The following is a 23932-nucleotide window of genomic DNA, read 5'->3' on the forward strand; positions in this document are numbered from 1 at the left end:
TAAAGAGTGAGCTTGCAAAACCCTAAACACCCATCCTCTACCCCAATAGAAGCAGAACCCCAGGCCTGAACTATGACCTCACTGTGTGGCCCCAGGTGTGCCATGTAATTTCCAACTTTTAAAAGTAATAAGCCTCATCTCTTTCAAAGTCCCCTGATGGTTATTGCTATGGACATCTTACAATCAGAAGGAGAAACCCAAGGACTGGTCCAGCTATAGCACTAATTATTTTAGGCTGAGACTGGCACACAGCATATACATTTTCTCATCTGAAACATTTTCTGTGCCTGTATTGGTATCTGACTTCCTAATACCCACATAGACATTTTAATACATGAGGAAACTGGCTCAGAGAAGTTAAGGGTTTTTTTCCTCTGTAGCTACTTAGGGGTAAAGTTGGCCCCAGAATTCTGGTCTCTGATCCAGCATTCTTCCACTTTTGCCAGAGAGATTCTTCAATATAAAAGGTTGGGAGCCAAAGGCATTTGGCCTGGAAGAAGAGGTTGGGTGGGACCAAGGAAGAGAGGAGTTTGGGGCAGGCATGTGGAGATGAACAGAAATTCTCCCTCCCTCATGTTGGTTGGAGACTCCATGATCCAGCAACTCCATTACTAGATATATACCCAAGAAGAATGAGTGCACTAGGTCCAACAAAGACAGGTACGAGAATGTTCATTGACGCTTTATTGAGAATTATAAAAAACTAGAAACAACCCAAATGTCCATCAGTGGAAGGAAGGATAAACATTTTGGTACATCTCTATAACAGAATACAACTCAGCAATGAAAATGAATATACTATTGATAACACACAATATGGATGAATCATAAAGACATTCTGCTTAGTGAAAGAAGCCAGTTTCCAAAGGATACATTCAGTATGACCAAAACTAATCTGGAGTGACAAGAATCACATCAGTGGTTGCTTCTACTGGTTGGGGGAGACTGACTGGAAAGGGTACAAGGAAGTTCCTGGGGTGATGGAAATGTCGTATGTCTTGACTTGAGTAGTATTACCACATGTACATGTACATGTAACTTTAAGATTTGTATCCTTTGCTGTATGAAAATTATACTTCAATTTATATTTAAAAAACTAAAGCCCAACTTTTTACGAAAGGGTCAGTTAGAGAAGGAAAAGCAAGGTCTCAAAGAGCCCAGTGTGGAAGTGACATCCCAGGCTGCCTCCTGTGAGGAGGAGTTGCCTGGGACTGAGGTGTTTCTGAGGACAGGAGACCTTTGGTGGTTGTACAGGGAGAGCCCTGGGCAAACCAGGACAGCTGGTCACCCCGCTCCTGTGGAAGTAGGGAACTGAAAGGGAGTTCTCAGCGTCTGGCAGACAGGCTAGACTACCTTGGTCTCAGAGCCCAGAGGTTGTTCCATAAGCTCAAAGAGGGGCCACAGAAAGATCACAGCCGCAGGCATTACTAGTTGACCATGGGAACATCAGGACTAGGGAGCCATATTTGTTCTTTGAGCTCTCTTTAGGGGCAAGAAGGGGTTGTGGGTGGAGCTGGAGGAACAAGGCCTCAGAAACTGAATAGAGGCAGTTTGACTATCCAGGTTCTAAGCATCATGGCTTCTGAGATAGGCTCTGAGGTGAGTCTCACTTAGCTCTCTCTTCACATCAGATATCCCCACCCCATCGTCCCTTAAATGCCTTGGTCAGGAAAATACCAAAGAAACACACTGATTTTGTGCAAGGAAAACAGAGACATGGGGACCTATCAGAGGCAAACCCTATTGTATCTCTTCACCTTTACAGATGTTACAAGGCAGGGGCTGTCCCCACACTGCTTTTGTTTGCCATAACCTGCTGTGACTTGAGCTGGAGGGATCTTTTCTACCTTCTCAGAGAGGGCCATGAGGGAGGGGCTCATCCAGCTTTCTAGCTGAGGCCTGAGGTGGATTCTGACAAAGAAGCTGCCGGTAGGGCTGGTCCACAGAGGGGAAACAGGAACCAGGAAGTTCTCAGAGGTTCTCAGAAGTTCTCATAGTGGTGCACGAAGTGGGCCTGGTCCTGCCTGTTGATGAGCTGACAGGCCTTCTCTACATTCTTGGTCATTCCTGGAGGGCCACAGCTGAACACTCCAATCTTTGGTACCTGTCAAGTGTGTTGAGGGGAATGGTTGCAGAGAGGAGAGGCCTGAGAGCTTAAGATGCTCACCCTGGGAAGAAGCCGCTTCTCAAGCTTGCTGGAATGACCAGCTAACTGACCCCTGGCCCGAAGCGGGAGGCTTGAGCTGGGGACAGCAGGGGTTTGGGCTTGAAGCCTTCCTCCAACTCTTGATCCTATCCTGGTCCTCCATTCAGATTACATCTGTAGGGTGTTTGAAGGCAGGATATCCTGGCAGGGGAGGGCCAGGGTCCCAGGACAGGTGAGGTGGGACTGACCTGCGGGTGGACCTCCTGCAGGGACTTAAAGAAGGGCTCGAATGGGGGGCGGCCGAAGTGGGTGATGGAGCGCAGGCCCGTGAACAGACTCCGGTTCAGCACCTTCTGGAAGTGTCGCTCACAGATGTACTGGGAGAGGGAGTAGAGGAGGAAGGGCGCCGCCAAACAGAGCCAGAGTTAACTCTTAGTCTAGATGGTGGCCCACCTAGCTGCCCCGACTGCCGGCCCTGCCCTACCAGCATGGTGGTCCTGAGGTCAAACTTCTCGGCCAGCTGGGTGATGTAGATGTGCACGGACACCAGGTCCTGGCAGTCATTCTCCTCCACCTCCCGGATGATGTCAGCCAGCCACTCAAACTGCCGCTGGGTTCGCGTCACCCAGATGAAGTAGATCTGGGGACACATGGCGGGAGCTCAGGACCTGGCTCCAGTCACGGTTCTTCTACTCCAGATGCCTTCACCCAAGAGGCCAGAAAGCCTCCAACCACCCACAGACACCAAACGTTGGCAGCCCCACAGGCTTTTAACCAACCAATCACACTAGAGGCCCTTCTGTCTATACCTCCTACCCTCCCTCAAATGTTGAGCACGTGGACAACAGCGTATGAATAACCCCAGCAGAATCGGTGTCTAGAAGCTGAGGGCTTCTCCTCTTACTGTTCTGCTGTGACGTGGGGCCACAATCAGGCAGTCTGTCCCCTTCAAAGGATGGGAAAGAGACACTCACCTTTTTACAGAGCATTTGACTTCCCAAGGATGACTTGAAGACCAGGTCTTTGAGGATGGAGGCGAAGGGGGTGACCCCAATGCCCCCTCCCACCAGTACTGACACCTCAAACTTATGCCATTCCTGGTGGCCCTCTCCAAATGGCCCATCGAGGTACAGCTGCAAGAAGAGTAGGCTGGAGTTAAGCTCCTCCACCACAATAGTTCTGAAGCTAGAGGAGGGAGGCAGGGAAAGGCGGGTATGTTTATAGAGTGAGGCGAAAGGGGGTACCATGGCATTACCTGGAAAGACCGGTCTCTAGATTGGGGGAGGGGAGGGACGCTGGGGAGCCTGGGGCTGCAGGGCAAGGCCTGCTAAGGGGATGTGGGGTGGGTAGCTCATCTGGCCTGGGTCTGGTCACCTTTGGGTATTTGGCGCAGCCATCTCCTGTTGGAGGTGAGTAGATCTCCCTGAGCCGAGTGGTCCAGGGTCCTGCCGCCCGGATGTGCAGGCTGAGCGTGTCCTCGTGGGGTGCAGAAGTCAGTGTGAAGGGGTGGTACTCAGTGGTCCCCAGAGCCAGACAGGCGATCCGCACCCACTGTCCCGACTTGTACTCAAAGCCTTGGGGCCGCTGGAACTGCAGGTGGGTCACTCCTGGGGGTCATGGGCAGGCAAGGGCAGGGATCAGAAGGCTTGCTCCTAGTACCTAAGGACAGGCAGATACCCTGTCTTCTCCACACACCTGAGGCATAGGGAGTGGGCATATATGGTCTGAACAAGTGGAGTTCCTGGGGGTGGGAGTTGGAGGATCCCCTTCTCTCTTTCCTGGGTAACCCAAGAGCTGAGTTTCTCTGCTCCTGGTTCCACCTCTCGCCTCCCCTCCACTCCTTATTCTGACGAAAGGCCCAGGCCGTGTATCACTGTCCTGAATATCGACCTACAGGTCAGGGGACCTCAGGGTCCCCAAGGACCATCTCAGTGTTTACCAAACCTCTACCATTTGAGAATTACCTTTGTGATGGGCCATTTCTGCACACCTCTGCACTATTGTTTCCCTAATACTTTTCTTTAAATTGACCTACTTTTTCAATTTGATTTACTTTGACAAACTTCAGCTCACTAAGACAGGGGGAAAAACCAGTACCATGTGTTCTGAATAGAAGGCAGCACATTTTATCAGATTTTAGCTGGATACTATTTGGTACCTGACTGTGGCTGAGCTTCAGGCCTGTTCTCTCTTTGTTAAAAAAAGTTGATTAAAAAAAAAAAAAGTTGACTTGCGAGTACTGGAGAGTACAAAGGTTATACTAACACCATGCTGAGCTTTTGTCCTTGAGTAATCTTAATTGACATAAAGTTGAAATGAGGTTAATTTTCTTACTTGGTCCTGAAGATTAGATGGTCCCACAATACCTACAATCATCTGCCAGCCTCTACAGTGATGTGAATCCTCACCTTGGTCAACATAGACTCTTGAAATGTTGTTGAAATGCCAGTTGCTCATCTCTGATTGGGGGGGGGGGGGGTTATTTGTGGAGAAGGGAGGAGTATACATGGATCCCCAAGGTGCACTCGGGCCACATACAAGGGGTGTGGGCTCTGTGTTATCCTTAAACCTCTCTGTATGAACCTCCAGCTGCCTCTTCTCATGGTTACTTCTACTTGTTTGCAAGTCCTCCTGGGGGCAAGCATAGCCCTTTATGGGGCTCCGTTTACATCAGGAAAGGCACGGGTTCCCCAAGGGGCTCTAAGAAACCTCAATGGTGGTCTGGAGGCCTAGGGAGCTGTCTCCACATATCCCTAGAGTTGACTTCTACTGCTCCCCCCAGGGTCAGGCTGGGCCTGGTACCTGAAGGCAGCAGCTCTGCCTTCACCACGCCGATCTCCACCTTTTTCCTGCTCAGGCTCACCAGCTTGTCTCCCACATAGATCAGTGCCGGGACCAGGAAGTAGATATGGAAACGGGGCAGCTGGATCAGGCCAAAGCTGCCATGGATAATGATCTGGAGAAAAGGCCATTTAGTACAACTCAGGCCCAGCCAGGTGCCCCCAAACCCCGCACTCCCCTTGCCCAGACACTTCCTGCCTGGGCCCTCGGCCTGGGTCAATGAAGCCAGTATAGACTTCACAGACTGGGGTCTCTGATCTCAGGGTCTCACTCTGAGATCTTAGGTCCAGTTCAGCCAGCTCCCTATCCCTCATGAGGGCTCATCCCTGCCCTATGGCCTGGCCCCGCCCAGAGGAAGCCCTCACCAGCACGTAGAGCAGGATATAGAGGTGATGGGTTAGCCAGAAGCCCCGGAAGCTGCGGCGTCGGAAGTGGTGGGAGGCAAAGACATACATGATGGCCAGGACCAGGAGCAGCAGCACCCCTGTCATACCTGGGAGCAGGGGAAGAAGGCCAGAGAATGCTCTCAGGACCTCTGCATGGGCTGAGAATACAACAGAGCATGCCCCCATTCTGCCCTCCTTTTCTGACCTCCCACGCCCCCCAGAACAGCTTAACTGCAGCTGGGGCCTGTCCTGGAGACAAGAAAGAAACCATGACCACTACAAACAAGGAGGTACTCATGGGAAGAGGAAGTCAAGCAGAGATCCTCAGCTAGAACCCCCAGACCCCACATACAGCCCCACTCTCTACCTGGGACCGTCTGGAAGAACCACCAGTAGAACTTTTGGGGAAGCTGGGACCTGTGGGACAAAGGCATATGGAGCTTCTGGCTCGGGCAGGACGGCCACCCCCCACCAACCGTCACCATGTAATGCTGCTCCCACCAGCACTGACCGCTGAGCTTCCTGGACCTCCACCACTCAGATGGCTAGGGGTCCATCCAAGGAACATGGCACCCAGCCTCCCACAGGTCTACCCTCTGCTCTTTCGGCCATTCTTCCTCCTGTGTTATCTTGAACTCTCCTACCACAGCTGACATTTGCTTCCTTGAGTGCTTGGTTCATATTCTGTAAGCTCCGTGGGGGCGAGGGTGGGGCTCTGCTCTGCTCATTGCTCTAATCCCTATGTTCAAACAATGTCAGGCACGTAGTAAAGACTCAGTAAGTATTTGCTGAATGAGTGTGTGAATTTGGCCTGCCTGTTCTCTGCACCTGAATGGGCCCATAAGATGTGCTCCATAGATGTTTGCCCAGTGAATGAAGGATAGGCTAAGAGGCCATGCTCTATGCCAGGCACACATGGGAAAGGGTCTCTGATTCATCTCCTGAACACCTTTCCCAGATAATTAAGGCCAGCTTCCTTCCATGGCAAGGAAGTCACTTTCAGCTTCCCCAGCAGGCTTCTCACCCTCATTCAAAGACAGAGCAGAGTGTCCATGGCCATCTCTTGCTTTTCCATTATGCCCTTTGGCCTGCCCAAATGTCCCAAGGGGGAACCCTCCCCAGAACTGACCCATCGTTCACAAATACGTTGGGAAACATGCAGGCCAGCAGGCTGAGGGGACTGACCGAGAAGATGAAGACATTGACCGCGTGGCCAGCACTGTGCAAAACTGAGAGAGACCCCATTCAAGATGCCACCCAGGCCCGACCCTACCTCCCACCCTGAGGGATAGAGGATGCCCAGAGGGACAGATGGGGGGATGAGTAGATCCAGTCTCCTCACTATTTCCCCCACAGGTAGACCCAGGGGGTTGCAGCAATAGGGGTGGGAGAGGGGGCCCAGGAGCCACGGACTGGCCAGGACAACAGCAGCCATGGCAATCCAGCGGTGGAAGTCCACGGCGGCGTCAAAGGGCACATAGCGGTGGAGGAAGGTCTCTCGCAGGAAGGTGATGAGGTTGCGGCACATGGTGAGCAGGATGTAAGAGAACATGAAGGAGATGCTGGCGGCTGTGCCCCGGGACAGGATGATGCCCACAAAGGTGGTCTCTGCAATGCCTGAGGGCGGCGAGGCAAAGGCGTAATCTGGGGAGGGGGCAAGGGGTGGATCAGCACGGCCCAGAGGTTGGGGGCCCGGGCCTGAGTTGGCACACCCGGGCTCCGGTGGAAAGAGCCCCCAGAAGACTCTCCATGTCTCCCTTCCCACTGCCCACAGCCCAGAGCTCTTACAGTAAGCACGCTCTGCAAACAGGCCCGCACAGATGGCTGAGAAGACCGTCACACACACGATGTGCCGCCGATAGTTTTCCACGAAGCGCTTGTACTGCCGAAGCTTCTGGGCCAGGAGGCCCCGCTGCATCTTCTCCTTCAGCGCCTCTGTGTATAGCCGGGGAGTGGACCCTGCCACCCTGCAGCTGTGGGAGGCACTGACCATGAGTCCCAGGGGCCCTAGCATCCCCTGAATGCTGCCCCATGAAGGAGACCTGGCAGGGTTAGGAGGGGCCAGAACAGATGAAGGAAACAGCACCTGGTGAGCAGACCCCAACTTGCACCTCTCATATTTATTTGCTCCATCTATGCCCACTCTTCTGTCTCCCCATTACTCCACTTCATCTCCCTCTGTCCGACTGTCCTTCCCTCTTGCTATTCCCTGCACAGGCCTTGCAGCTGTGCCCAAAGCAGGCAGGAGCCAAAAGACCCCCTATTGCCATCTCAGTCTTGCCTCTGCGTGCCAGGCCCTATGCCTGAAGATAAGGGTGCAGAGCTTGGAAGATGTCAAAGAATCACTGACTCTGTGTCCCACCAGTCAGGGAATGAGACACATGGCCTTGTGTGTCCAGGAGGAGTAGGCCAGGCCCAGAGACTCTGAGGCTTCTCCCCATGTTTCCTTGGGCTTGATGTTCTGGAAAATACTCACTTTTTGCCAAACCTCTTCTTCAGCCCAGGGCCTCCGAGCTCTGAGGCTTCTGAGGGAGGGAGTTCCCGTTTCTGGGAGCAGGAGCTGAGAAATGGAAAACGGGGCTTGTTCTCTCCTTGTCTTTGCCAGCCAGGAGAAGAACCACCAGATCAGAACTTCAGAAGATGGGGATGGATCCTGGTCCCCATGGGCTGCCCACAGAACCTGCCCATAAAACTGGTCAGAGAGAAGCCAGGCAGGAGAGGCAGGGCAGAATGAACGAATATGATCTGGTCTTCTGTTTTAGAAGATTCTATCCTGGAGTGGCAGGGAGAGAGCCAGGCTCCTGAGCCACATGAGATGTGGGAAGCAGTGGAATTTGGGCCAGGATCGATCGTGGACTAAGAGCTACTTTCAGAGGGCAAATATCTGGTCCCAGGGACTGACGCAGCCAGTCCTCCTTCCTTCACTTCTCTTCAGGGGACCTGCCGATACCCCATTCCTGCTCACCGTTCCCCAGGAGTCCGAGTGATGAATGAGACGCGACAGCTGATGTTTGGTTTAAAGATGTCACCAACACCTGAAGTGAAGAACAAGAGTCTGGACAGCTTCCCCACCAGGGCAGAAGCATAGGAGACTGCCCCCAACCCTGCCACCCCACTTCTCTAGGAAGGCTGCCACAGCACTTGCCAGTGACTTTGTCACATTCTCATCTCTTGTTCCAGCTTTGTTCCACTCACTGCCCATACTGAGCACCCATTGTGCACAGGGCAGTCACTGCTCGGCGAGGTAGTGACTTGGTACATTTGGGAAAGGGGACCACTGCAGGCAGATGCAACCCTGCATCTTTTGTATAAAGAAAATAATGCCTCTTCCTTTGACTAGGTGTATCCCAGGCAGTGCCCACGAGCTCAGTGAGTGGCATGTAGGCTGGATTTCAGCCCACCCCCTGACCTCTCAGTAGGCATCTTTGTCCAGTGCACAAATGGTACAGCTGTACGTGACACCCTTGATGACAAGTGTTTGGCTCTATACCAGGCACAAAAGACTTGGGGAGACATACAACCCAGGTCCTATCCACTCTCATGTTGAAGGAACACCCCTCCATGACTCCTACAACTTCTTACATACACACACCTCCACCTCTGACGCAGAGCTGCGTGCGGCGGAGCTCGCTGTCATGGTCCCGCAGCATGAAATGGAAGTCCTCCCACGTCAGCTCCTCCTTATCCTGGAAGCCAGACTCCCGGAACATGGACTCCACCACCTCTGTCAGCTGGGCCTTGGATAGGCAGTTGTTGGAGATCTCAATGAAGGACCTTGGAGGAAGAGGAGAGACAGAGTAGACTGTCATCCAGCAAGGTCAGGTTCAGGCAGGAGCAGGGTGGGGCGGGCCCCAGATTATCTCATGTGGTTACCAATGACCCAGGAAATGGCACTGAGAAGGTGTTCATCTAGCCTGCAGCTGACATGAAGCTGGGTGGGGCGGCCAAGGGTTTGAAATTGAAAGCGACCTTGACCAATTACGGAAGGCAGCCCTCAAATGAGGGGGCATTGAGAGCTGGGATAATTGTCCATTTAGTGTAGAGACATGTCCAGATGGGCCACGGGCTTCTCACGTGACAGGCTCTCTGCCCACTCTCTTGCGTTAATGCATCCCATGCCGCCTCTGGCCTTCCCCTTTCACAGTCCAGTGAGGGCACAGATGGCCCGGGTGTGGGGGGAGGAGATGTAGCTACAATGGTTGCCGCTTCCTTGTGCCAACACCCCAGGGCCCATGCAGGAATGTCTCCACACCCCATCTGATAGCACCCAGACTGGCTGATGCGGTGGCCACACTCTTTTTATAGGCTGAGCTTTGGGACACAAACCAACCAACCATGCACATTTGTGTGAGTCCAACAGAAGACGTCTGTGCACATGGCCCAGCAAACACATTTCAAAAAATGCATCATCCAAGCGAAACTGAGCAGGATTCATAACTTGGTAGGAGGAGATGGTGGTTGCTCAGCCCTAGGGGACAGGGACCCTCTGCTGGATTCCCTAGAGTCTCACCCAGGCCTGGGTCTGCGATGGCACCCCCAGTGAGGGATGGACTGCAATCGGCTTCACCCTTGCCTTTTAAAGATTGATTGATTGATTGACTAGAGAGAGAGTGCGCGCAGAGGTGGGGGGGAGGGGCAGGGGGAGATGGAGGGAGAGAATCTCAAGCAGGCTCCAGGCTGAGCACGGACCCAATGCCGGGCTTGATCCCACAACCCTGAGATCATGACCACTTAACTGATTCAGCCACCCAGGCAGCTTCACCCCAGCCTTTTAGACGCCCATGCCCAATTGTGGAGATCTGGGGTGCAAGAGGGATGCAGCAGTTCAGGGAAATGCTGAAGGCAATGGAGAGGTAGAAAAGGTAAAAGACTCCGCACAATTTTATGCATTCTATTTATTAATTTGTTCACTTATTCCATGTGATCCAGGTAAGTTTGTATTTAATACCCGCCAATCACAGTGAAGAAGAGGTGGGTTCGGTGGGAAATAAAAGAGAAATCAGACCCTTGTCCTTACGGAGCTGAAGGGGGCTGTGTAACCGGAACAGTGTTTTTTAGAATAAGAAGTCCATGCACCCAAAACTGGTCTTTATCAGCACACCCTAACCAGAAATAGCTTACGCAAGAAGAAGAAAGAGGATTGGAATATAGAGGAACTTTCTATGTTTCTCCTCCTGTATGTCACGGTGATTAATACAGGAAGAATGACCAAGCTCATCTTGGTCGTTATTTCACAGGGCAAAGCACAGTGTTATGTACAGTGGACAAGAGTTTATAAAGGTCCAAAGGCATCCAAAAGGGGGCTGATAGACTTTTGTTATTGGTCATATTGGTTTGGCTGTTGTTGCTTGTTTATCTGTCTGTTTGTTTTTAACTAGGGAGGGAGAATTTTCTGGCTGGTACAGACAGCGCAGATAACAGACCCTCCTAGAGGCAGGGGCCTGGCCAGATAAACTTCTCATGAAGCTAGATGCTCTTCGAGTCTAGGAGGATGCAGCTAAGCCACCTTTCAGTACAGATGGTCACATACCCTCCTCACCCACCCTCTGATTTGACATTCCCTGTCTCAAATAGCAGGGAGTCTCAGAACTGGAAGGGCCCACACCATACCGCATCATGGTGAAGAACTCATCCTTGGAGAGGAAGCCATTTGCGTCAAGGTCATACATGGTGAACATCAGGCGGGACTTGTCCTCTGGAGAGCCTGGGAAGAGAAAGAGGGATGCAGGTCACCTCTGCGCTGAAAGACTGCAGGTTCCTGGAATGGCCCACCTTCCCCCTACCTTTCATGAAGACCACCAGGATGTCCAGAAACTCCCGGAAGGACAGGTAGCCATTGCCATCTTTGTCGGCCAGTGAGAACATGGACTCCACAAACATGTCCTGGGGCTTGAGGCCCAGGGACTCGGCAAACTCAGCTCTGCTCAGCTCGCAAGTCAGGGCCTCCCGTACTTTCTGGGATGAGTCCAGGGGCAGGGTCCCTGCGTCTGCCTGGTCGATGTCCAGCACCTGCCCCCGGGCAGCAGCAGAGGGAGGGAGAGAGAAGGAGGTGAGGCCTGGGTTGGGTGCAGTTCAGTGACCCTTTCCATCTCCCCAAAGTCCAATTTAGAAAGGGTGAGCCCTGTGGCTACTCCCGGTCCTTAGATACACTTCTGACTTGGGTCTTGGCTCTCCTGTTGAGGGGGAGACTCCAATTTCTAGCAGCCAGCCCATTTTCTCCCTGGACCCAAAATCCAGGAGATTTACACAGTAAGGAATGGTGCTAGCTGGGTGTGGTGGGATTGGCGGGTCAGGCAGGGAGTGAGTGGCAAAGCTACGATTCAGTCAAGGCTGACTGTCCCCAGCCCACAGACCAGAAGCTTAGTTCACCCCAGGTAAGATCCTGTCCAGCCATGTCCCGTCTCCAAAAGACAGAGCCATGGCACCTGGGCAAACAGGTGTCTGAAGAAGATCTCCAGGATGCGGCCCCGCTGCTGCTTGGTCACAGCCCTCCTGAACAACTCTTTCTCTCTCATCTCAGCCACGTCAAGGCCTAGAGCCCACTGCGCACAGAAGTCCCGCAGGTGCTTCACGAAGGTGCCCCGCTCCTCGTCAGAGTTAAACAGCAGCACCTGGGTGGGAGGAAGCCCGCTCAGTGCTCGGAGCTCCAACTCTGGCTCAGCCTCCCCTCAAAAGGACCTTGAGTTCAGGGAAGACGAGAAAAGTTGTCCCCTGCCCCCTCCCTCCATCCAGGCTGGAACCAGATGAGTGGCCCAAGGGGGTCAGAGGGAGGGTCACGTGGAGTGCCGGGTCTGCCTCTCCCCAGCACTGCCTTCACAGGGAAGCTCTGTAGCTGAGGAGAGGGTGAGCTGACAGGACTCGCTCTGAGAGGGGAGACTGGTGAGCATTCCAGGTAGGGGAAGCAGGACAGCCATACCAAGTCATACTCCTTGGGGATCTTGAGCAGTAGGGTGCGACGTCCGCGGTTGCCGGAAAGGATGAGGTTGACCTGCTGCGGGGACCGCAACTGGACCGTGCGAAGCACAGAGAGCCGCCTGTCCAGGACCTGCAGGCGCCTGTCTGGGAGCAGCTGGATGGTGATGGGATAGCTCTTCTCCCTGGGGCCCGGCCACTCCATCGCTGGGGAAAGGACAGTTGGGCAGAGCGGTTCAGCAGAGGTAGATACCCAAGCCCTGACCTCAAGCAAATTCCACTCTATCAGTCTGAGCAGGCACGCCAAAGCCTGGCTTTCTCCCCATATCTGTAACCTGGTTTTTCTCCCTGGGCTCCCTATCTGGTCCCCAGCTCCTCCCTCCCCTCAGCCCCATCTTACCTGGCACACCATCTTTGGCTTTTTCTTTCTTCACACTCTCTTTGCCTTTCTTCTGTAGCCTCTTGCGCTCTCGGCTCCGGAAATGGGCCACCACACCAGAGATAAGCAGACTCACTGGAAGAGATCAGAAAGAGCCTGTGGAGAGGGGAGCCCCTTGCCTGCAGCTTCACTGAGGGTTCTGCTGCTGCCCCTCCCTCACAGGGTCCTCTGAGCCGGGCTTTGACAGTGGCAAGGAGCTCATGCCACAGACCAGCAGGTTATGAGGGGCAGGGACAGTCGGCAGGCGCAGGGGTGGCCAGGGGAAGAAAAGTGGGTGAGCATGTGGAGAGCTCACCTAGCGGAAGACAGCAGAGAGCCACAATGGTAATGCCAAACCCAGGACCACTGCCCTCGAAGTAGTCCAGTATGGTCAGGGGCACACAATGGGGCAGGCCTTGGGTTGTGAGTTGCCGAGGCTGAGGGCAGGGGGCACCTGAGGGAAAGGACACAGAAGACCTCAAAGTCAGCATCTCACTCAGGGCCAGGGACGACTCCTCTTTCTCCTGTAAAGAACTAGGTACAATTCCCCTTCCAGGCCCACCTCTCTAGGGCTTGTTCTCCTCAAAAAGTTCCCTTCCATATCCTATTCTCAGCACCCACCGCAGCCTGACCACAGAGTGCAGCCTGCAAACTAGTCCAGTCCTACTAGGGGAGGCAGGCCAATGCAGGCTTCCCAGCACCACAACAAACAGGCTGCCTGGCACCTGCTTCCCTGGACAGGACCAAGTGCTCCTGTCCCCCATCCTTGGTCCTCTCGCTGGTTGCCATTCACTATGTTCTCCCAGGCCACCCACCGTCCTGCCAGATAAAGACGTTGGGTTGCAGGGCACTGGGGTCCACGTTGGTAACAGCCACCAGCACATCCCAAAGGGTGGTGTTTCTGATTTCTGCGATTTCTTCTTTGGAGAACAGCCTAAGTTGGAGAGAGTCAGGAATTGCTGGAATGGGAAGGGGCTGCCAGCCTCCAGCAATCTGGGACCCAGGGCCTTAGATGAGGGAAGAGACCCAGAAGGGCTGAGGAGGAGGAGGAGGAAGGCCAGCTGGGAATCAAGGGCCCACATCAGCCACTGACATTACACGCAGGCAGCCTGGGGCCCAGGCCAAGGTGAAGTCTGAGGAAGGGACCCAGGCAGGCCTTACCCATTCCGGGTGTTCTCAAACCAGTAACGGTCGCCATCCCGCAGCCGCACAAACTGGTCGAGGACAATGGTGCTGAAGAGGGGCCCGGGGTCCCCATGGCTCTCCAGGAGCCCCCCAGGGAGCAGCTCCAGCCGGGACAGGTCCTGGTTGTACAGGGCAGCTGTGGCCTCCAGCACCTGGGCACCATGGGAGGTGAGGAGTGTGTGTGTGCCCATTTGTGTGTGTGTTTGTGCACTGCACGCCCATGTGCATGTTAGGGAGAGCACTCGCTGATGCTCCCTCCTTCAAACACAGGACTCCGTCAGCTGCCTATCTTGTTGCTCAGGCCTGAGGGGGTCTCCTCTTCCTAGGCAGTCCCCCTCAGGAGTGGCAAGTCCGATGGGAGGACCAGTGTGTCCCTGCCCAGGCTAAGACCACCATTAAGTGCCTGAGGACCATATTCTCTGACCACCAGTGCCCAGACTATCTGGTCCCAGAGATAAGCAGCTTCAAGGTCACCTAATTCATTCCTGCAGGAGGGAGCCTGCAGAAATAGGACACTGGCACCCAACCCAGGCCACCCTGCAGGAGTGGTACAGTGTAGTGGTGAGGAATGTACTCTGGAGTTGGCTGGCTGAATTTAAATTCTGTCTCTAGGACTGACTTAGCGACTATGTCATTGGTAAGATAAGGATGATGAAAGTATCTATCCTATAGCATTTTTTATATAGATTAAATGAGTTACATGTATACAGGTCTTAAATTAAGAAAGTTTTAGCTCCTATTGCCATCATTACTATTTCTCACCTGGGGGTCTACACTGGGGTTGATGTGACTCCAGTTCTGTGGGGTATCCAACCCCAAAGCCATCAGGGCTTGGGTATAGCTGGGCAGTCCCATATCTCGGCCACGTTGGATACTGCTGGCCATGTAGTCTGTGCGGGAGAACTTGCCAGGACCAGGCCAGTAGTCTGAGAAGGAGAGACACAAGGCTATAGGGCTGAATCATCCTGACCCTTCTTCGCCCAGCAACCTTACATTAGGCTGTTGGCACTACCTGTCTCTGGCACACTCCCCACATGTGACCTGTGCCAATATCAGCCTTGCCTCTATGTGGGGCTCTCCCTAACATACACATGGGCGTGCACAATGTTATCATGTGTGATCAAGGGCAATTTTTCTGGCAAGAATCTTCCCCTGGGACTCAAGACTGTTCTAATCACCAAGCAGTATATTCTCTGTTCTTTACCTCCTCAACCTCAAGACAGGACTGGATGAAAATCTTTAGAGACCTAAGCACCAAGGAGATTGTGCTGTCACCCCTCCCCCCAACATATTCAGACACAGGTTAATTTAGAATGAAAAACCACACTAAACTCAAATTAAGAAAAAAAAAAAGTTAAAAACTTTTTCTTCTAATGGCTATTTGCAGCATGTATATTTGTGCTTCTGCATTGTAGGTACCCTAGGGTCTGACTGTTGGTTCACTCAGAAGGTTCCCCAGGCTCCCGAGCCTCTGGCTCTTATCCCCTCTGGCTCCCAAGCTCACCCCTCAGATCTTCAACCACTATCCTGTCCTCCAGCTCTGAAATCTGGGAGGCCATTCCCAGTAGCAGCTGATCCACGGCTTGGGCACTGTTCAGGCTGGCATTCTGGAAAAAAAAAAATAATAACACATTCAGGATAAGCTCTTGGGCCTCTTCCCACAGCCTAGTCCCTGTCATCCTAAACCATGCAGCACCTCAGGACTGAGAGCCTTTGGCCCATCCTGACTCTTGAGCTGCTGTCTCTAGATAATTTTCTGATCATTCCTTCATCTCCTACTATCTGGAGTGCCAACACCCAAGATCTGGAATGGTTGCTTTTCCCAGCCTGTGTGCCAAAACAGACATTGACCCATCTTCCCCTGACCCAGACCCCAGGCTGACCTCCCGACGCCAGTAGCTGTTGCAGACCCTGAGAGCTGGGGAGTGGCCAAAACCCTCATTCAGGACCATCTGGAAATGACAGCTGGCATTTCTGAAATGGGGAATCAAAAATGGGATGAGAACTCAGGGGGAAAGCTGAGATGAGGTTGAATGGGGTGAGGGACTCCTAGGGGTTTGGCCAAGACTGAGGATGCAACTTCTTTGAACACAGCAGGGATGTGGCAATATGTGTGGACTGAAGGTATGGGTTGCTCTTTGTCCACCTAGAGTGGGAAGGGAAGGAGGGACCAGAGTAACAAGCTGCTGGACAAATCCTATTGTCAGCAACTAAAGCCCAGCCATTAGGAGGGGTTGTTAAGGTTGAAACTCCTACCCCTGCGTCTTATTTAGGGTTTCAAATCTGCTTCTCTTCCCCTTCAAACTGTGGAGGTGTATAAAAGTCTCCAGGTCCCTAAGGTCCTTGACCCTTTACCTCTGCCAGTGTGCTCCCTTTACCTCTGCCAGCCTCTCCCTCACCTCATGTACACGCCAGGAGGCACCATGGTGGAGAAGAACTGCTCAGATGCTGCCAGGAACTCTGGGGAAATGCTGGGATCCAAGAAGGAACGATACCCTGCCCAATAGGGGTAAGAAGATAAATAGACTCCTTATCACATCTTGCCATCACATGCAGCCACCTGTTTTCTTTCCCCTGTATATCCTGACCAGTGTCCCTCACTGTCCCCCCACGGCAGCCCAGGTGTCTCCCCCCCAACTCCTTTACCTGTATATCGTGGGGGTGTTTTCTGCAGGAAGCTGGGCAGCCACTCATACAGAGCTATGTTCTGAGGGTCAAGACAGGGCAAAAGGGAGGCAAGTGCTGGAGCAGCCATGCTGAGAGCGGTCTGAGCCCAAGGAAGGCTTAGGTGGGCGGTGAGGGCCAGGCAGGGGCAGTCAGGAGGGAGGCAACTCCAACAGGACAGGGGCAGAGGCCTGTCCCCCACTGGGAACATGGGATGGCAGTGGCCTAATAACTAATAACCACAGCCAAGTCTCGTGTATAATGGCCCTTGGCCTGCTGCTCATCTTCCGGGTCCATTCCTAGACGTTAGCTCCAGTTCTGGGGGCTGTTTGTGTGAGGATGGAGGGCTCTGCGGGGCAGCGGAGTCTCCGGCGCAGCAGCGGGCAGTGTGTGTGTGTGTGGGGGGGGGGGTTACCGAGCGGGGGGAGGCGGGGACGGGGCGTGTGACTGACCTGGTAGGTGGCGATGACCCTCTTGCGCGCGTGCTGGAACAGCTCCTCGTCCCCCCACTGCGGGTGCTCGCGGGCCAGCCGCTGCGCGCACAGGTTGTGGTAGCGGAACCACAGCAGGCCCAGCGCCTGCAGGAAGGGGTCGCGGTTCCCTCGCTCCGCCCCGAAGGCTGCACGCGACGCGGGGCCGCAGGGCGCGGGGGACGCAGGGGAGGACGTGAGCAGCGGACTGACCGCCAGTGTGGCCGCCCGCAGCCCGCCCCGGCCCGACCCGCGCCCCGGCCGCCGCAGCCCGCCCCGCAGCCTCACCGTACAGCCCCCGGGGCCCGCGCTGTCCGGTGGCCGGGTCGGGCGCAGTCCACATGAGCAGGGGGCTTTGCGCGTCCCGGGGGAAGGCGGGGTCGGGCCCCGACGCCAGCTGCCCCCCGGAGAAGCTCCGCAGCGCGTCGCTCCAGGAGTGCGAGGAGCCATAGATGGCGCTGCCGTCCAGCCAGCCCGTCACCTCGTTGCTCTGCAGGGGCACGAAGACGGTGAGCCGCCAGAGTGAGCCGGGGGTGGGGGAGCAGAAGCGGGTGTGGGTGGGCGAGGGGGTGGGAGCCCCGCCCCGCCCTGTCGGGCCGCGACCTCGGGACCCCGGCCGCCTAGTCTCACCAGGTCGCGGGGATTACTGGGGCTCCGTCCGGTCTCGGGGTCCCAGCGGCTCCTCTGGAAGGGGAGGACCACGTCCCCGTGCCGGTCGGGGTCGAACACCGGGTCGCCGGGCGGGATGTGGATGTTGAGGAACTCGGCTGGGCAGCCGGGGGTCTCCACGCTCACCAGGTCCGAGAGCACGTGGTAGCCTGCGGCCATGGCATACGGATGAGAATCGCCACTCATCATGGGCTCGGAGTTTCTCTAGGTTTCTCAAGACTCAAAAGACATGTTGAAGTGCAAGCTCGGCCACCAGCTCCGGGTCTTTTTTTCTAATTTTCAAAGTAGGGATATAGTACCCTCTCGAGCCACCTCATAACGTTGTTGTAAGAATCAAAATAATATAATTAATATAAGGGCTCCCCCAAATCAATTCCCGTCATCCAACAGATCTTGCCTCCTCCTTTCACTTCGGAGGAAAGAGGATATAATCGTACGGGTAGGAGAGCGGTGGCAGGGGACTCAACTCCTAGAGCTATAAAGGAGGTCCAATGACACTCCTAGGTTTGGAGTAAGGGGTAAGAGAAAGATTAGGGAAGCAAGTATCCGTGACTCGACACTTCCAAATCCCTCGAGATAAAGAAGGGCTGGAAGAGTTGCTTAAGGCGGAGGAGGTGCCTGGGAGTCTGCGGTCCGTCCCCCGGGCTTTTGCGGACGGGCCGCAGGGCCCCTCTCCCCAGGCGCTGAGCTAAGTGACTGCTCACCCCCGGCGTCTTCCCACTTTGCTCTCACCAAAGAAAACCCCCAGCACCGTGCGGTTGCGGCGGGATGGCTGCCCGGCTGCGCCGCGCATGGCGGCGTCGCTGAGTCGGCGCGGGTTGGGCAGCAGCGGCTCCCCCAGAGCCTGGTAAACGCCGTCCTTGTAATTGGCTGGCATGAGGCGCTGGAGTCGGGAGCCTGTGGGAAGCAGGGAGCTGGGCTATCAGAGCACCCCCGCCCCCTACAAGCGCACAGACTTCTCCCTACGCCTACCTCAAATCCCCATCCTCACCCTCAAGACCCTCTTCGCCGGGGTCTCCTGGCCCCAGGAGTGCGTAGTTCGCTACGCAGACAGCCGCGGGGGCGGGGAGATGGGGGGAGTTGCGCGGCGCGTAATCTCCGCTTCTCTGCGCGTTACTAGTCATCCCCCTAACTCCTACCCATATCACAGGACGCACCGGCAGCGCCACGCTCGTGATGCCTCTGGTTGTTGAACCAGCCGTCATAGCGCTGCACTTCCCAGGACAGTGGGAATGAGTCCTGGCCGCCTGCGGGTCAGAGAGCGGTCCCGTCAGCGCTTCCCTCCCTACGACAGCTCCCGCTCACGGAGCGCCCCCAACTCTACCCAAGAGCCAACACTTGAGCCTCGATGAGGCTGCGCTGGGAAATTTCCCATCCCGCGGAGCCGCGCTGCGATTTGATCGATCTTGTAGCCTGCCTCCATCTGTTTCTTCCCCCCACCCTCAGGAGGTGCAGGGTGACATCCCGAAGCTAGGGGCACCGGACACTTACCCGCTGGATCCAGGGATGCAGTCAGCAGAGCTCCCAGGAGCATTACTGCCTCTGGCCTTGGGCAGAGCATGCTGACCTTGCCGCCTGGGAGGTGGGAGGTGAAAAGTGAGGGACAAGGAGCAGGTATCCCCCGTGCCTACAGCCCACATAGGGGAGGAGGTGCCTGCTGCTTTCGTTTCTGGAGCAAAGCTTATAGAAGCATCACCAAGAACCCGCATCCACATGCCACTCTTTTCAGTACACCTGGTAGGCACTGACACTGGTCCCTGCTTTCCACCTGCTGGAAGAACTAACACTGGTTAAAGGATGCCCCTCACCCCTGCCCCAGGGCTACCAGTCCTCTGGGGGTTGTCAGTTCCAAGCAGAAATTTACATCCAGCCTGGCTGCCTTCCCCTACCCCCCAACTCCCAACCTCCATCCCCAAGCCCTCAGTAACTGCTTCTCCTAGAGGAGGCAGGGAAGGGAAAGCGGTTAGTGAGCTGGGAACCGGGACCTGCAGCTCCTCCTACTCCACGGTGAATGCCTGTGCATGGATAGGAGGGTTGGAAAGATCAGGCCCCAAACTCCCTCCAACCTCTGGTTTACAGCTTCTGGCTGAGGTCAAAAGTCTTTCTTCTTGGAATCTTTGCTTCTCTGCCCTCCTCCCAGGCTTCATCCTCCCAACACAGCAATACCTCTACCCCCCACCCCTCCCAGCTCTGAAGATCCTTCCGCCCAACCCCAGCAACACCCTTACCCTCTTCTGCGGATCCTTTAAGGCCAGCCGCCCTGGTGTCTACTCAGGTCAGACCAGCGCCAAGTGACCACATCTGGACGGGAGGCTCGCCCTCTTACTGTGAAGGCTGGGCTCCCTCATTTGCATAGTAGCCTCCGCCTCTTATTTGCAAGATCTCTTCCGAGCTGCACCCAGCTGCCAAGCCCTGCCATCCGCCCAGCAAGCTGCCCAGGCTGCTATAAAAGGGCTCCAGGTCTTGTACCACTTTCAAACATAGAGCAAACCACAGAGCCTCGAAAGTAACTGGCTTTAGCCAGTGAGAAATAATTCCTCTCTCCCGCCTACCCAACCCTGCCTGGGCCAACCCAGAGCACTTAAAGGCAGCCAGCCAGCCGCTGTGCTTCCTTAGGGGCGAGTTGAGGAGCTCAGATTTGACCAGCCCCTTAAGTCCTGTCCACCAACGCAGGGAACAGGGTAAAGAGAAGTGCGGCCCCAGGTTTGGTGCCAGGTTTGCACTTTTCCCCCTCCAGCGGACCCAGCTTGGCCAGTTGCAGCATGACTCTGTGGAATGGCCAGCTGCCTTTCTACCCCCAGCCCCGGCATGCCCCCGGCTTCAGCGTGCCATTGCTCATCGTCATTCTGGTGTTCTTGGCCTTGGCCGCCAGCTTCCTGCTCATCTTGCCTGGGATTCGTGGTCACTCGGTAAGCGGGCGCTAGATGCTAGGGCGTGAGGGTCATGGGCAGCTTGACTGTGAAAGACCTAGGCCAGGTGCTGCTGTAACAAGGGCCTCCGTGACTAGTCAGATGAAACGTTGAACCAGCGGAGCATAGGTGGAGCAGACCCAGAAGTCTGGTACAGCAGGGACCCCTCCCTGCCCAAGGACTGGGAGAGGTGGAGGCCCTGTGTAAGACATTCTAGACTGACCCTACCTGGATCATCCAAGAGGCTGCTGCGGAGAGTGGGTGCCCAGCCCAGTAATCCAGGAGCTAATGCTAGTCTTCACATGTTGCCGGAGTTTCCCTCCTCTCCTCAGACTGTGGCTGCACTCTAATCTCAGCCTTTAGGTGCTGACCAGTCGACCAAGAGGAGAGAAACCAGCAGCTGAGACTGATGTGCTGGGTTGAGATGCATGGGTATGCATGCTCCCATCCTAAGGACTGAGGGACTTCTTCAAAGGATTCGAAACTGTAGCAGACTGAGTACTTATCCTTTGGCAATTCCCCCAGACCTCTCCCTGCTCCCAGAACCTAAGTTGTTTTTCCAGTCTAGGAGTACGTGGCCTCCCTGAATTTTTATCTGTGTCAGTTTCCTTGGGAAACTGGTGCACCTAGGAATATCCGAGAGGCTGCATTCCTACCTCCTCTACTTGGCAACAGGACCCTGGGGCTGCCCTCTCCTGGGGGAGGTGACCCCAGCCTGCCTGGCACTTCTGGACTCACTGAGCCTCATCATAGTAGTGACTCCAGTAGCCGGCAAGACCAGGACCAGGAGCCAGGTAGCTGGGAGAGTGAAGGTGATGTGATAACACCAGGCAGGGAGCCAGGTTGCAGGGTGGACTGGGAAATGGGGCTAGAGAGGCAGAAGTGCAGGGCTAGAAAACATCAGAAATGCCAGTGGCTCCAGAGGGACTTGCACAAAAAGCAAGACGGAATTTAGCTTTAAAACGTCAGGAATATAAGTGGGAAAAGAGTATGGGGCAAAAAGGAACAGTTGCAGGGTCACTAAATCTCTAGGTGGTATGGGGTCAAGGGGACTCTGGTGTCAGTTACCGGGCCTGACCCAGGTGCCTGTTCCTCCAGCGCTGGTTCTGGCTGGTGAGAGTTCTTCTCAGTCTGTTCATAGGCGCGGAAATTGTGGGTGAGTGTGTGGTGCCACAGATGGGGAGAGGACCTGGGGTGAGGATGGAGGTGGATGGAGGGCACCTGGGGAAAATGGAGATTTGGGGTTTGTTTGCTGCACCCTCTTTCCGTTCTTCAGCTCATTCTAGTGCCCACTCTTCTACCCTTACCATGGGTAGAATGGACTCTGCACAGTGTCCTACCTGCCATCACCACTCCCCTCATCTCATCTCCCCAGTCCTCTCCCTAACCCTCCCCTCCGACACTGGTGTCTCTCCCCACAGCCGTGCACTTTAGCGCACAATGGTCAGTGGGTGAGATGAACACCAACACATCCTACAAGGCCTTCAGTGCAGCACGAGTCAGCGCTCACATTGGTCTCCACGTTGGCCTGGAGGGAATTAATATTACGCTCACAGGTGAGGGGGCTGGGTCAAAGTGAACTTCTGGATTGGCAGACCCCATGGCTGGGGGAATGTGGTAGGGGCAGCTGGAGGAAATCTCAGACTCCACAGGCTGGAATAGTTTTTAGCCTTCGCGGATCCGCCTCCCCCCCCGCCCCCAACAGCTGCCAAACCCATTTCTCTCACACCTCCCCTTTCCGACACGTAGTAGCTTAGTTGCGGTGTCCCGGGTTGTGCGCAGCTCCATGACCCCGGTCGCCCTCGAACTCCCGTCGCAGGGACCCCAGTGCAGCAGCTGAATGAGACCATAGACTACAACGAGCACTTCAATTGGCGTCTGGGTGAGAACTATGCCGAGCAGTACTCGGAGGCCCTGGAGAAGGGGCTGCCCGATCCTGTTCTCTACTTGGCGGAGAAGTTCACGCCGAGCAGTCCCTGCGGACTCTACCGCCAGTATCGCCTGGCGGGACACTACGGCTCCGCCACGCTGTGGTGAGCGCTGGAGGGGAAGGCACGTGGGAGGGAGGGAGTGTCGGGGCGGCGCCGGAGGATGTGAGGTCTAGCTACAGCCCCACCGCTCCCTCCTCTCGGGTCGGAAAGTCTTGAGGTCCGCACAGACCATCGAAACCCAGAGAGACCCAGCAAAGGCTGGGAGTCGGTTACTCCCCGGGAGGGTTCCCTTGCGCCTTCGCCATCCCAGCCCCGCCTTTCGTACTGTGGTAGGGACACAGAGCAAGCGGGGCTGGGGGAAGCCAGCTCACTGTGCGGCGGGTCCCCTCCGCAGGGTGGCGTTCTGCTTCTGGCTCCTCTCCAACGTGCTGCTCTCCATGCCCGTCCCGCTTTACGGCGGCCTCGCTCTCCTGACCACCGGCGCCTTCACGCTCTTCTCCATCTTCGCCTTCGCCACCATCTCCAGCGTGCCTCTCTGCCCGCTCCGCCTTGGCTCCTCCATGCTCACCACTCACTACGGGGCCGCCTTTTGGGTCACCCTGGCCACCGGTGAGGACCAAGGGGATCGATTCCGGGAGGCTGGGGGTGGGGGCGGGATTTATACCGATGTGTTCGTCTCCCGTTTACAGAATGAGTTCACATATATTATCTAATTTGCTTCTCTTAATAGTTCCTAGAAACGGGCAATTATGCCCATTTTACAGATGAGGCAGGGGGCTCTGAAGGGTTGGGGGGCTCGCCCCAGTTAGCGCATGAACTCCTGTATCACGTAATCCGTATTAGAGATCTTTCTGCCGTGTGGGTGGGGGGAGGAAATGCAAGGGGTAGCCCCCAAGGGTTGTAGGGGGCGGGCCAGACTCTGGCCTGGAGCCCTGACTACCCTGTTTCTTTCTGTCCGCGCCGCCGCAGGTGTCCTGTGCCTCCTCCTCGGAGGGGCGGTGGTGAGTCTCCACTACTCACGACCCCGTGCTCTTCGCACCTTCTTGGACCTAAGTGTCAAGGACTACGGTAGCCAGGCGAAAGGGAACTTGCATCTCATCCTGAGCAACCCACTGCCTAAACAGTTCGGAGCCCTGGACTTAACGACCAGCACTAACCTTTGAGGAGTACTCAACCTCGGACTCCTACCCGGCCTCTGCTCCCTGCAGGCCGGATAGCAATACCTGCTGGGCTCCGGCCGGGAGAGCTCCGGAGGGTCACTGCGCCGCAGGCGCCGGGAAAAGCAGGCGGCCTCAGACGTGCCGCATGCCTGCGCCCGGGGAAAGGTTTCCCAGGGTGAGATGTAAATAAATTTTTTCCTTTTTTAAAAAAAATACTTGTTTCTGTTACATTCCATGGCTT

The 23932-nt window shown here is 55.3% G+C and overlaps 2 protein-coding genes across 5 annotated transcripts; one reads left to right on the plus strand and one right to left on the minus strand.

Moving 5' to 3' along the window:
• Nucleotides 1–661: 661 nt before the first annotated feature.
• On the minus strand, nucleotides 662–20044 carry LOC131836227 (dual oxidase 2). 4 transcript variants are annotated; one of them, XM_059181418.1, is made up of 34 exons: nucleotides 19920–20044; nucleotides 19183–19266; nucleotides 18849–18938; nucleotides 18424–18588; nucleotides 17653–17840; nucleotides 17311–17512; nucleotides 17005–17171; nucleotides 16535–16595; nucleotides 16288–16384; nucleotides 15772–15862; nucleotides 15393–15495; nucleotides 14651–14814; nucleotides 13865–14040; nucleotides 13519–13637; nucleotides 13020–13157; nucleotides 12686–12799; nucleotides 12290–12492; nucleotides 11799–11984; nucleotides 11157–11382; nucleotides 10984–11077; nucleotides 8966–9147; nucleotides 8339–8408; nucleotides 7850–7933; nucleotides 7162–7415; nucleotides 6787–7017; nucleotides 6503–6602; nucleotides 5741–5790; nucleotides 5353–5480; nucleotides 4949–5102; nucleotides 3521–3753; nucleotides 3121–3279; nucleotides 2631–2786; nucleotides 2395–2523; nucleotides 662–2104 (listed from the first exon to the last, which is right to left on the minus strand). In XM_059181418.1, exons 2-34 carry the CDS (start codon nucleotides 19250–19252, stop codon nucleotides 1982–1984), a joined length of 4707 nt encoding a protein of 1568 aa, XP_059037401.1. In that variant the 5' UTR covers nucleotides 19253–19266; nucleotides 19920–20044; the 3' UTR covers nucleotides 662–1981. The 4 variants fall into 4 exon arrangements, with proteins under 4 accessions (XP_059037401.1, XP_059037403.1, XP_059037402.1 ...); XM_059181420.1 differs by having other exon boundaries at nucleotides 7162–7346; nucleotides 19920–20043; XM_059181419.1 differs by lacking the exon at nucleotides 19920–20044 and having other exon boundaries at nucleotides 19183–19704.
• On the plus strand, nucleotides 17410–23903 carry DUOXA2 (dual oxidase maturation factor 2). Its single transcript, XM_059181425.1, has 7 exons — nucleotides 17410–17531; nucleotides 20429–20600; nucleotides 21699–21756; nucleotides 22022–22156; nucleotides 22420–22633; nucleotides 22926–23140; nucleotides 23501–23903. Exons 2-7 carry the CDS (start codon nucleotides 20454–20456, stop codon nucleotides 23692–23694), a joined length of 963 nt encoding a protein of 320 aa, XP_059037408.1. The 5' UTR covers nucleotides 17410–17531; nucleotides 20429–20453; the 3' UTR covers nucleotides 23695–23903.
• The last annotated feature ends 29 nt before the right edge of the window (nucleotides 23904–23932 follow it).

Source organism: Mustela lutreola, chromosome 7, assembly GCF_030435805.1.
Source record: "Mustela lutreola isolate mMusLut2 chromosome 7, mMusLut2.pri, whole genome shotgun sequence".
Classification (NCBI taxonomy): Eukaryota; Metazoa; Chordata; class Mammalia; order Carnivora; family Mustelidae; genus Mustela; species Mustela lutreola.